This window comes from Priapulus caudatus, unplaced genomic scaffold, assembly GCF_000485595.1.
Source record: "Priapulus caudatus unplaced genomic scaffold, Priapulus_caudatus-5.0.1 Scaffold956, whole genome shotgun sequence".
Lineage (NCBI taxonomy): Eukaryota > Metazoa > Priapulida > Priapulimorpha > Priapulimorphida > Priapulidae > Priapulus > Priapulus caudatus.
Window position 1 is genome coordinate 36,964 of NW_014578017.1, and position 12,500 is coordinate 49,463.

At 39.3% G+C, this 12,500-nt stretch overlaps 1 protein-coding gene across 3 annotated transcripts in view; it reads left to right on the top strand.

Moving 5' to 3' along the window:
• Window positions 1-9,762, top strand: part of LOC106814651 (filaggrin-2-like) — a 13,494-nt gene extending 3,732 nt beyond the window's left edge. Inside the window, exons 2-5 of one of the 3 annotated variants that reach the window (XM_014818992.1) lie at window positions 1,523-1,658; window positions 3,192-3,350; window positions 4,792-6,264; window positions 8,951-9,762. In XM_014818992.1, the coding sequence (XP_014674478.1) occupies window positions 1,523-1,658; window positions 3,192-3,350; window positions 4,792-6,264; window positions 8,951-9,048 (1,866 nt within the window). In that variant the 3' untranslated portion in view covers window positions 9,049-9,762. Of the gene's footprint in view, window positions 1-1,522; window positions 1,659-3,191; window positions 3,351-4,791; window positions 7,559-8,950 lie in introns of those variants that run through there. The other 2 variants (XM_014818991.1, XM_014818993.1) reach the window with 2 other exon arrangements.
• Window positions 9,763-12,500: the final 2,738 nt, after the last annotated feature.

Below are 12,500 nucleotides of genomic sequence, written 5' to 3' on the forward strand. Positions count from 1 at the left end.
GGAGAGAGAGAGTGTGATCGAGCGAGAGAGAGAGAGAGAGAGAGAGTGTGATCGAGCGAGAGAGAGAGAGGGAGAGAGAGAGCGCGAAGGGAAGAGAGAGCAAGAGCGAGAGAGCGAAAGAGAAGGAATGAGAGAGACAACGAGGGAGAGCAAACGCGGCGATGGGCGGGTGCTCTTGATTCGTTTGCCAGTGAGTTTAGCATCAGAACACCTGCCGTCAGGTGAGCGCTGTCGCTCTGCGGCACTTGTTGTATAAATACAGCTTCATCTTCTGTACACAATCAGTGTGCATCTGCTCTTCGGCTGAACGTAGACTGATCCTGAAGGTCGCAGGAGGCTCTATATATACACGCCGCGCACGCGCAGTGACCGAGTTGCAAACGTATTGAGAGCGTAGTAAGAGCGCAACGAGAGCGACTTGGACACACTGAGAGCGCACAGAGCGCACTGAGCGCAGTGGGAGCGCATTGAGAGCGCACTGAAGATTAAACTGGAAACGCTAAGGGTCGCAGTGAGAGCATAATAAGCGAGTCAAGAGTGTACTGTAAGCTACTGTTAAGCTACCCTGTCATGGATTTTCGGCAATGTCACTGCGCTTTGGTGCGCTTTGGTAAAAATGTCAAAATTCCGGGAGCGCAACGCTGTCGCCAGCTCCCACCCTGTAGGTGTGACAGGGGCATTAGAGGTGGACACTCAGTAACACTGTAAATAACAACACTCATCAAACTGCAAAACTAGCTAAGTAATGCCATGGCAATCAATGCAATAAATATAAAAATAAATATAAGCAGTGATGCCACATTGCCAGTATACACTAGCATATCGCTACATGTAGGCCAACAGAAGTGTACAGTGATATGTGTGGCGCCACTGTAGTGTAACTTCTAAGTTAGTCAACTTGGTGTAATTCTATTAATTTTTAGTAATAGACTAGTAGTACTGGTATTATGACGGTATTATGGTTGTATTGAAATAGCTTAAATCTTTATATCAAATTTACCATCCATACTCTCATTGTCCTTAATCCTCGTTGTTCTTATCCAATATCATTTCTTTGTCTTCCATCACAGACACCAGCACTGTAATGAGCACTCGTGTTTCAGCTTGTATTCTGTTTTTAACTCCATATCTCATAACTTGGTAACTTATATTGTAGTCTTATTTAACCCTTTCAGTGTTTCACTTCCTTTTTAACTACACATGGATAACTACACTACATAAGATTGTGACGGGTTGGTGAAACTGTGAAAGGTGAACTTGAATGTTAATACAGAAAACCTCAGAAGTGGAGGGAATGAATGAATCATTGTATGCAGAATTTTGAACATTCAACCACTCAGCATTTTATGTGCGAGACACGTAAATGGATGAACTATGTCTAAACTTGCTGATATGGTATGCTTTAGAATAAAATCATTGTGTTATTATTATTATAATTATTTATTATTCTTAATTCAAATATGTGAGTGACTATCGTGTATAAAGAAAGCAGAGCGGGAATAAATGTTTTTTTTTTATGTAGACGTTCGAGTTCTATAAGCCAGTCGAGAAGGAGACCACAACCACACAAGGGCCATTGACTTCAGAGTCTGTCATCCTGGGACCTTTTAGACTATGGCACATCATAGGAATAATTGGTGCTGGCTTGATGGTTATTAGTAAGTAATGCTTGACAAAATAGTAGCAGTCTACATACAAATTAAATATATAGTATTCACAATGTTTTAATTTTACAAATCTTCTACATTTTATAACTTATTATTGCAATAAAACTATTTAAATAAACTGCAGGGATTAATGTTTGGAATGGTGTTGGCATGGTTTAGTGTTCTGGGGCTAACTAGTGATTTAAACCTCGGCATCATCTATAGACTTGCTTTGCTAAATGCAGTTGCACTACCTTGTCACTATGTCCAATGTAGGGTACACTTACAAGTATAAGAACGTAACATAATATTTAATATAATATATCATAACATAATACAACATCAGGTCTACCGCTGACGTTCGCCACCTTCGCAAAATTTGACGAATTCGTAACCGTGACAAATTTAGTACACTAAGTGGCGAATACAATTTGTGAATGATTTAACTTTCTCACAAAATTACGATTGGATAATGAAATCGTCAAATTGTGTTGTGTATGTACTAACAAATTCCGTAACCTATCCCTTTGGTGGAACCACCGTGCGACGGTGCAACAACCTAGTTTTGTGTAGACTAAGCTACATAATTTCATTTTTACTTGATTACTTCATTAAAAAGGTTTTTGTACACCTGATTCCCCATATCCATCACCTGTTTATGCCCTGTTTATGCCTTGCTTAGCACATATGGTAAAGTTAACATGGGCTATAGTTTTTAATTGTTGGCTAAAAAATAACTTCGGTGGCTCAAGTTTTGGTTCAAACTTTAAAACATCCACAGCGAACCCTATAACATAGCAAACCAACATAACATAACATAACATCACAAACATAACATCACAAACATAACATAACATAGCATAGCATATAGCATAGCATAGCATAGCATAACATAACATAACATAACATAACATAACATAACATAACATAACATAACATAACATAACATAACATAACATCAGGAGTGTCATAATATGGAGTCATAATATAGTGTCATAATATAGTGTCATAATATAAATATATAGTCGATATTATTACACCTGATACCATAACATAACATAACGTATTATGGGATCACCCAGGGCTGCCAACATTGGGTGATAGGTGAGAGTGAGATGCGAGGGAGCGAAGCGACCGAGCGGGGGTGGGCGTGGGAGGAGGGTTTTCCCCCTCCCATGGTAGGGAGCTTTTGCATAAATTTTATAACTTCAATTTGTGCAGTTTGGTGCATACTAAAGTGACTGTTTTCAGATATTGTAAGATTTTTTTTGCTGTGCGTGAGATATTTCAGCGTTTTATTCATGAAGAGATATTCATGCATGAGATATATCTCAGCATTTTTTTGCTGTGCGTGAGATATTGTAAGATTAGCGTGAGAGCGTGAGATTTGGTCAAAATGCGTGAGTCTCACGGTCAATGCGTGAGAGTTGGCAGCCCTGGATCACCTTTGCTTCAGCATAATATAGGCTTGCATGGAATTGCATTGTATTTATAGCACATATATTTGTTCAAAATTTGTAGTTACATGCAGTTCGTGTTTTGTAGCAATAGCCATTTGCTGCTGTGTGAAGTTCAGAATCCCACGCACAAAGAATGAGATTGAGGCCGACTTTGAACGTAGGAAGTTGGAGAAAGCATACCAGACTGATTTTGGTAAACAAGGCCGAGAAATGATCCCTCTACAGGCTAAAGCGGCATCAGCAGGTAAAAATTTAATTAAAGATAGCTAGTAGAGCTAGAGAACGTTCATATGGCAGAAGAACTTGAGTACTGATTTGATGATGACGTTATCTCATTGGGAAGGTCATGACAGTGAAATATAGCTTGTACATGTTGGAAGTGGATGTTACTTTGATGAAGATAGGTTGTAGGTTAATGAAATGTGTAATAAGAGTTTTGCCTCAGTCAAGATGGTCTCATAGTTTCTTGCAATTCATGGAGTTTGTATCAATAATTATTATTCCTCACTCCTTCCACTCCTACCATTTATTTCTGCACCTAATATATTGTGAACTGTGCATGGCATGATCCCAAGCTGATGTGATAAGTAGTAATAGCTAGTTATTACTGCAAAGTGCTGCCTGCTGTTTAGTGTATTGATCCGGTAATAGGCTCTTTGCTCTCATGGAGCTGTACCAATGTATTGCTGCACATGCTATTAACAGTTTAGTACAGAGCGGATAGGACTGTACATTCATTGTTTAACATTTTAAGGAAAGTATTAACGCATGTTTTGGCTTGTGTACATGCAACATCAGATATGTTATGTGGTGGTTTCATTGCAGGTGCATGATCTGCTTTATGTCTAACCATATAAGGGTTGCAAAAAATGTTAGGAAAGAGCAAACTATATATGCAAAACGATTTTACCTGTAGATCTGGTTGCCAATAGCACTTTAAAGCTGCACACGTTTTGCATGATTATCTGTTTCTCTGCCTTATTATTTTCTGGCAGTCATCAGGCTGAATAGATGAATTTGTTTTGATAGGCGTTTTATTATTATTATTTTAATTTATTGCGCTCTGTGTTAATGGTCTCCCTGTAGTTCCAACCTGGTACAAATCAAATTTCCTCAAAAAATATATGGAAGGTGCTGCATAAACATTCTCATTGTTAAAGGCTGCTATCTTCCTACGTTGCATGAAATAGCTGGTGCTACAGCATTTACCCACTCATTGGTCAAGCCTGGTCTGTTCTTATGTTCGACGGAGTATTGTAAATATTGCAAAGTCTATCATCTCTCTTGGTCCAGCCCATTTGTGCCTAGATTCTGTGAAATGCTGTACATACCATGACTTGTTCCCACTCAATTGCTCCAACCTAGTTTTACCTAGAATTCTAAAATCATTGATTCATGTGCCTCATCTCTTGTTATAAGTTAGTCTGTACTTGGATTTCACAATGCATCGTAGAAGCTGTTGTATCCTACAAATCACACTTTTGCATTCTGTTAGGTTCCACATCTTTCCACATATTTTAGGTTTTACAACCTCCCACATCTGTTAGGTTCCATAAGGCACCGTTCTCTGTTGGTTCACCCTAGTTTTACTACCTGTAAGCTATCTTGCGATGACTTGTTCCTCTATTTATTTTAAAGCTTCATTTAAATGATTGAATCTCACTGGCATATCTTCTTTCTTGAAGCTATTCCTGCAGAGCCAGGTGCAACGCAAATGGTTTTTGAAAATCCTCATACGGATCGACTGGCGGTGCCTGACAGCCGTAGACATGGTCATGGAATCACTGACAGCGCCAGCAGATATGGCCAGGGAAGTGACAACGATCACAGCAAGCATGCTCAAAGCAGCCCCGGTATGCACGGCCATAGCCGCGACAGCCATGGTGAAGATACCCATGGTCGGCACGGACATGCAGGGGTTAGTCTACCTGGGCATGGCCACATCGACGACAGTCACAAGGGATTGGAACTCGAAGGGGCAAGTCCCGTTCATGGTCGACGTGGACGCGCAGGGGACAGTCATCACGGGCATGGACACGCCAGTGACAGTCATGATGGGAAAACACACACCGGTGACAGTAATCATGGGCATACACACACCGGAGACAGTCATGATAGGCGTGGATACACAGGAGACAATCATCACAGAGGTGGGCACACAGAAGACAGTCATCACGGGCATGAACACACAGCAGACAGACACAGTGGACACATGGGAGACAGTCGTCATGAGCATAAAAATACAGAAGAAATTCATGGTGGGCGTGAATACATGCAGGCCAAACAGGGTAGGCATCGGAATACAGGTGAGAGTCATCGAAGGCATGGGCATTCAGAGGAAAGTGATGATGAACATAGGCACAGAGGAGACAGTAATTTTGAACGTGGATATTCAGGAGACAGTCATGATGGTCATGGATATGAAAGGGGAAGTTATCATGGGAATAGATATGGAAGGGAAAGTCATGGTGGGCATGGATACAAAGGTGACAGTCATGGTGGGCATGGATATGAAAGAGACAATCATGGTGGGCATGGATATGAAAGGGACAGTCATGATAGGCATGGATATGAAAGAGACAGTCATGATAGGCAGGGATATGAAAGCGACAGTCATGGTGGGCGTGGATATGAAAGAGACAGTCATGGTGGGCATGGATATGAAAAGGACAGTCATGGTGGGCATGGATATGAAAGGGACAGGCATGGTGAGCGTGGATATGAAAGGGGAAATTATGATGGGCATAAATACAAAAGAGACAGTCTTGGTGGGCGTGGATATGAAAGGGACAGTCATGGTGAGCATGAATATGAAAGCGACAGGCATGGTGAGCGTGGATATTCTGGGGACAGTGATAGTGGGCGTGGCTATAAAAGGGACAGTCATGATGGACATGGATATGAAAGCGACAGTCATGGTGAGCGTGGATATGAAAGGGACAGGCGTGGTGAGCGTGGATATGAAAGGGGAAATTATGATGGGCATAAATACAAAAGAGACAGTCTTGGTGGGCGTGGATATGAAAGGGACAGTCATGGTGGGCATGGATATGAAAGGGACGGTCATGATAGGCATGGATATGAAAGCGACAGCCATGGTGGGCGTGGATACGAAAGGGACAGCCACGGTGGGCGTGGATACGAAAGGGACAGCCATGGTGAGCATAATTACAGGCGTGATAGCCATACTGGCCACGATAACGTTACTGGTGACAATTACGAACATCGTAGCACCAGTGCTGAACACCACAGTGGGAGCTTACACCGTGATGGCGACGGTCGCAGTGGACATGGCCGTGTCACTGCTGTTGCCGGAGCGAGTGGCCAAGTCAGTGGCGGCGAAATCTATGAAGAACGTGGTCATGCCAGTGACGACGGTGGTCATGGAAAGCGGGGTTATGTGAGTGACGATGGGCAGGTTGGCCATGTGAGTAGTGACAACCATGGTAAGCATGGCTATCTACCATTAAATCGGTTGTCTGCAGAAGAGCATCACATGTGGAGTAGCACGAGAAGTATCTCAGTAGCAATGGGCAAGCGAACGAGTGCAAACTACCAGCAGATGAGTAAACCTACGACTAAACTTTAAGTTTATTAGCATAACTCGCGCGATTTGGTATTAATTAGTATCCCGTGATTACAAACCTAGCAAATGAATTAAAGGCGCTCTGTTTGGCACTGAAGTGTGTGTTACTAACAACTGCACTTCTTAGGTAACATGGGTAAATCCATGCGTACGTTAATTCACTTTCTAGGCGTCAATGGAAAAAAGAAACGTCACCATCTGACATAAGCAGTTGACGTGCTATATTTTATAAATATAACACAATTTAGTTTCACTAGTCAATAAACTTTGGCATGTTGCTAGTTTGAATGTTGCCATCCTATTGTTGTATGCTGTATGAACACATTTCCAGCTATGTGGAAGGGAAACCAACAGAGCATGCATAAGCAGCAAGCTATATGTATATATAGTTCAATTATTTGCATATATCCTCGAGCTTGCCAGCATAAATATGTTGCCTTACATTGGATGATGTCTACTTTGCCGGATGTAGACGTATGGATACCGTGTAATAATCTGCTAGTTTCACAGAGTCACTCATGATATGCGATCGAAGAAATGTTCAATCATAAATTTAGTATTTTCAATCATGAAGACCAAGAGCAAAACATGAGTCGTGGTCAGGTTTGGGGTTTTCCTTCAAGACAGTCATGTTGGTGTTACAATCAACTAAATATATTTGTACATATATGCCAGCCACGTCTACCCGTTAGTTCCTGTTCTATAGGCACTTTGCACCCGTGCTTCAGTCTGCCTATCTAGGACAGCGACGAGCGTAAAAATCTCGACCAATCCCTTTGCTATGTATATGTGAGCACCGGAAGGCTTACGCCACCGAAATAGTTTGGCACACAAGATTTCTTTGAATAACGCGCGAATTAGCTATTTCTGACTAACCCTATATATATTATATATTATATATATATATATATATATATATATATATATATATTAGTCAGAAATAGCTAACCGAGCCAGGTCAAACAGAGGTCAGGAGGACATAGACCTTATCTGCCCCGTAGTGCCAGCTGAGTACTGCAACACTTGTTATGGTTAGCCAAAGTAATTGTGCTTTTTAGAGTATTTATTTGTTGGTGAGCCGGTTTTATCGAAACGTCATATCATGTCCGATATAGCTCACTGCGGAAACGATCCCTGTGGCGTCTGATCTCTCTATGTATGTAATGTGCAAAAGGTTCTAAAATCTGAAGGAAAATTCCTCTTTCAGAATGCGTTTTATATAATACCGTTTATCCAATATCTGATAATCTGATATACTGTATCTGATATTCTGTTATCTGATTGATATCTGTATAATGTGGTAATGCGCAGTTATGTGCTACATTGCGAACATACTTTACTGAATGCTTTAATGTTCATTCGTTCACTGGGTTTCTATTTTTGAACTCGCGATACGAATATTTACTGGGATAAGTTATTATTACTGTTAATTGTATTATTGGTTTCAAGGGGAACAAATCTCATAATGAGATCTCTATGTACTTGTTTACTTTGACAACCAGTGCATGCCAGGAATTGCTATTGTCGCAGTTTTGCTATGTCGGCTGCTGTTGCAGCTCCATTCGCGCGCGGTATTTATCGTAGGGAAATATTCTGCAATGTGATTATTTGTGTAAATGGAAGGATTCCATTTTTGAGACGTTTACATAGCGTAAGTGTTTTGGCCAAAGTGCTACTGCACGTTGTGTGCACGTAGCTTTAAATCGCTACCGTATCGGAATGTATCATTCAGATAGTTGAGATTTGGCATCTCTGCGTGCATGCAGACGTTTGTACCGTAAGGTTTATTTGTACCAGGATATTAATATATAACACTGCTGTCTGATAATTATTAGTCAATCTCAGTATACGGGAAATAACAGGTATGGCGTGCTTCATCTATAGTCAATCTGTTGATGATAATGCATTTTATTGAAATTTTATAGATTGCTATTGTTAAATTTGCTAGTGGTGCTTTCGAGAAATTTTACACTCTGAATCATGATACTAAATCATTTACTTTTCGTTTCATAGGATGTCATTGGTTGAGATATAGTTAATCGTTTTGAGTATTTACATTATATTTATATAGTTTCAGCTGTAAATTTATATTGATATTAGTTTATGTAATTGTGCTTCATATAATTAAGTGAACTCGTGCGCTTTTCTTTTGCGTTTAGTCCAGCTCGATACACGTATGTGCATATTAGAACTCATAATACACAATATTATAACTGCGAATGTGGTATTGGCATCATTGCATCTTGTAACATTTCTAGATACAATCGAGGATGTTTTCCTGTTGGCTGTAGAACAGAAGCTTAGGAGGAGCCCAGGAGCTAAACCCGTGCGTGCAGTGCACAAAAAAATGAAGTAGTTAAGTTTTAGTAGTTCAAGGTTTGTGTTGGCCATTCGTGGGTTGAAACGAATGGCGATAGTTTACGTACGTACGCCGTTTATTTGATTTAGACATATTGCAACTACATCAGTGACCTGTTGCAGTGATTTCTAGATGCTCCCTAATACGTTTAACATAATTTATGGATGTACTCATCCATATAGTTGTGTGTCTTTTACACACATAATTGTCACACATGATGGCTGTAATCATGACTGTGTTTACGCATGTTTGTGTTCTATAAAATACTATCTACGTGTTATAAAATTTAAGAAATAGTGTTCTGAGATTGGCTTATAGACGAGTCATATGAGCTGCAATCTATAAAGAATCGGTTATATTTACTTTTCTTTAATATGGAACAACTACAATTATTTTTGCGTTCCATCGGGTTTTGTTTTCCATACGTTTCAGATACTAAACCTTAAAATGGCATTGAGCATTTTCATTTCGTTTGTGTGTATGTGGAAATGTTTTTTTTGTAGAGTTGTGATGTATGAGTTTATTTAACATATTTACGTATACTTTGTACTTACGTTATATATTTTTATTACGTTGTTATACATAGGCATACCTTATTTTACAACATTCCCTCAGTCTTACCCTGTTACATGTGTATGTTATATATTTAAAGTTTGATAACTGTAAGTTAATGGAGAGATTATGCTTAATAAATGTGGTTATGTTGAATAACTTACTGTATTTGTTATTAATATTTTTGTTAATGGGTGGAATAATGTTTAAACGAAATCTGTCGACCCGTGAAAATTCTCTCCCACACGCGCGCGCGCTCTCTTTCACACAATCTATCTCGCACACACGCTCTCTCACGATCTCTCTCCCTCCCCTCTCTTTCCCAAGCTCTCGCTCTCTCCCTCTCTCTCACGCACCTCCTGTTTCTCTGCCTCTCACCCTCTCTTTCTCTGTCTATCTACCCTTCTCGCTGGGCAGTCACACACTGTAATTAGTATGGGCGCACAGTGATCGGCTGTAGAAATTTCAGTTGCAAGTTGTTTACCGTATATAGTTGTAGTCTGAACATCAAAATTCAATCCGATTTATGCGTTCAATTCTAAACGCATTAACATATAATGGTACAATAATAAATTGGCCTACGTCTATTAAATTTAAAGCAGTAAATATAATGAGAATAGAGATAAACATACCCTCTTATTTACATGAGTTATAAAACGTTAAATTCAGAATCGATAATAGATGTAACATTTAGGATAATTGTTCTGCGCTGTCGCAGGCATTGTTCGATGTCGCTGCAAGGGCCTATAAACACGTTCACCGATCTCAATTGATGGCAGCATAAAAAAGGTAGACACTGGATCCGCGGAGAATTTTCAGCCCCGGTGGTTAAATCAATGATCGCACTCCCCGTAGCAGCATATTACTGTCAAGGCCTACTATACATTCGGGGTGGGGAGCAACAAGCATCACTGAAAGCACGTCAGTGCCGTTACACATTATTATGGTATGATTCTTCAGCCAGAAATCGGTAGAAATATATTCCGCAGCCTGACATGCAGACTGCAGTATAGTTATATATCGGAGCTCTAAGGTATTATATATTGGAAGTTATATATATAGTATATATATATAATATATATATATATATATATATATATATATAATATATATATATATATATATATATATATATATATATATATATTATTATTATTATATATATTATATATATTATATATAGTATTATATATAGGAAGTTCAACCGAATCCAACGACCTCAACTTCTTGATACGCAACTGTTACTGTACGACATTTGACAGTAAAAATATCTATCGAGACGTTTGCATGCACCTGGCATCAAGTAGAAACATGACTTAACTAGAGCACTCGGAGAGCACAGACCTCCGCCATGGCAGCTGAATTCTCTCAATGTGAAATTTTTTATTAATTAATTAATTAATTAAATGGAAAAATTAATTAATTAATTAAATAATTAATTGGATCCGGATTAGTGCGAGCGTGCAGGTGGGGGAGGACTGTGGTTGCCCCTTAGCCTGTGGTTGCGTGTTTGTAAGTCTACAGCCAGCGCACCCAGCGGAAGTGAACTGAAACGTGCATGTTAACAAACCCACAAACACACAAACCCACAAACCCACAAACACACAAACCAACACTCAAACACACGCCGGTGAAAACATAACCCCCGCCAAGCCCCTGGCGGAGGTAATATGTGACGTTTCTAAATTAAACCGCTAGTAGCGTTAAATAGTTCGAAGCAGCACGCATAATCTAACGCTACATTAACGGAGGGATAGTTCAGTTGTTGATGTCATTTCTATATAAAATCATAAATTAGTCTATAGCCTCTATATACTCGGGTGAATATATTAATACGTATTGCACAATATCACTATTTATGTATAGCGTCTGCGCCTTCATACTGGCAGGTAATGGGTGCTGCTATAGCGACGGCACAAAGGCTTTTAGAATTATGAAACTATTTAATAACGCGCTATATTCAATAGCCCCGCCCAGTCAATAGTTGTGTGTACATAAAACAATTTTTAATAATCGTGCAGTAGGTATAAAGTATGCTGTATGCAATAATGGTTAAATTATTAGGTGCTCATAAAACTTCTCATCATCTGATTCACCGTTCTCGAATAACATTAAGCACACGTTATACTCGAAATGTAGATTAATTATGATTGTAATTTATTTGTAGATATTAGACAGCTTTGTAAATCATAAAAAAAATCAATTGATATAACATGCCTTCTACAACAATTATAAATATGTATTGGGTCTAAGAGGCTTTTACCATAAGACTATGTGCTTTGTATTTATAATATATTATCTTTATTGCTGTTTATCATCATCTTCTTCATCGTCATCGTTGTCGTCGTCGTCGTCGTCGTCTTCGTCGTAAGTAGCATCATCGTTAGTGTGACGGTACACGCTGATATTACGTGTTTTATTGTGGTGCGGGCATGCTAACATATATGTGTCTGAAAACAACGATAATGCAGCGGATAAGCATATAAAAATAGGCGCATTGTGCACTTTTGTGTAGAATTGTGAAACATCGTATACGTGTACCATATAAGGTCCTAAAGATTTTCTGATATATAGTCCAGGTATTGCATTATGCGGCTCTTCGGGTTTTGGATAGAACTTCAAACATACTTATCCAATTTAGACAGGAAATAGCTCAAATGATTCGCATGTATCTACACCAACAGCATCTAGCAATTTAATAACTGTAGGTATCTTAATGTTGTATTAAAATAGGTTAAAACAATGAAATAGGTAGAAATAATGAAAGTTTTCTCGCCACTAATATATTAAATGACCGCTACATTAAAAAACGGTTTAGTTTGCATGAGCTTGCTATAAAATTATGTCAAAATGTAGTTATTTAGTAGACAAACAAGGTCACGCAAACAAGAGTGCAG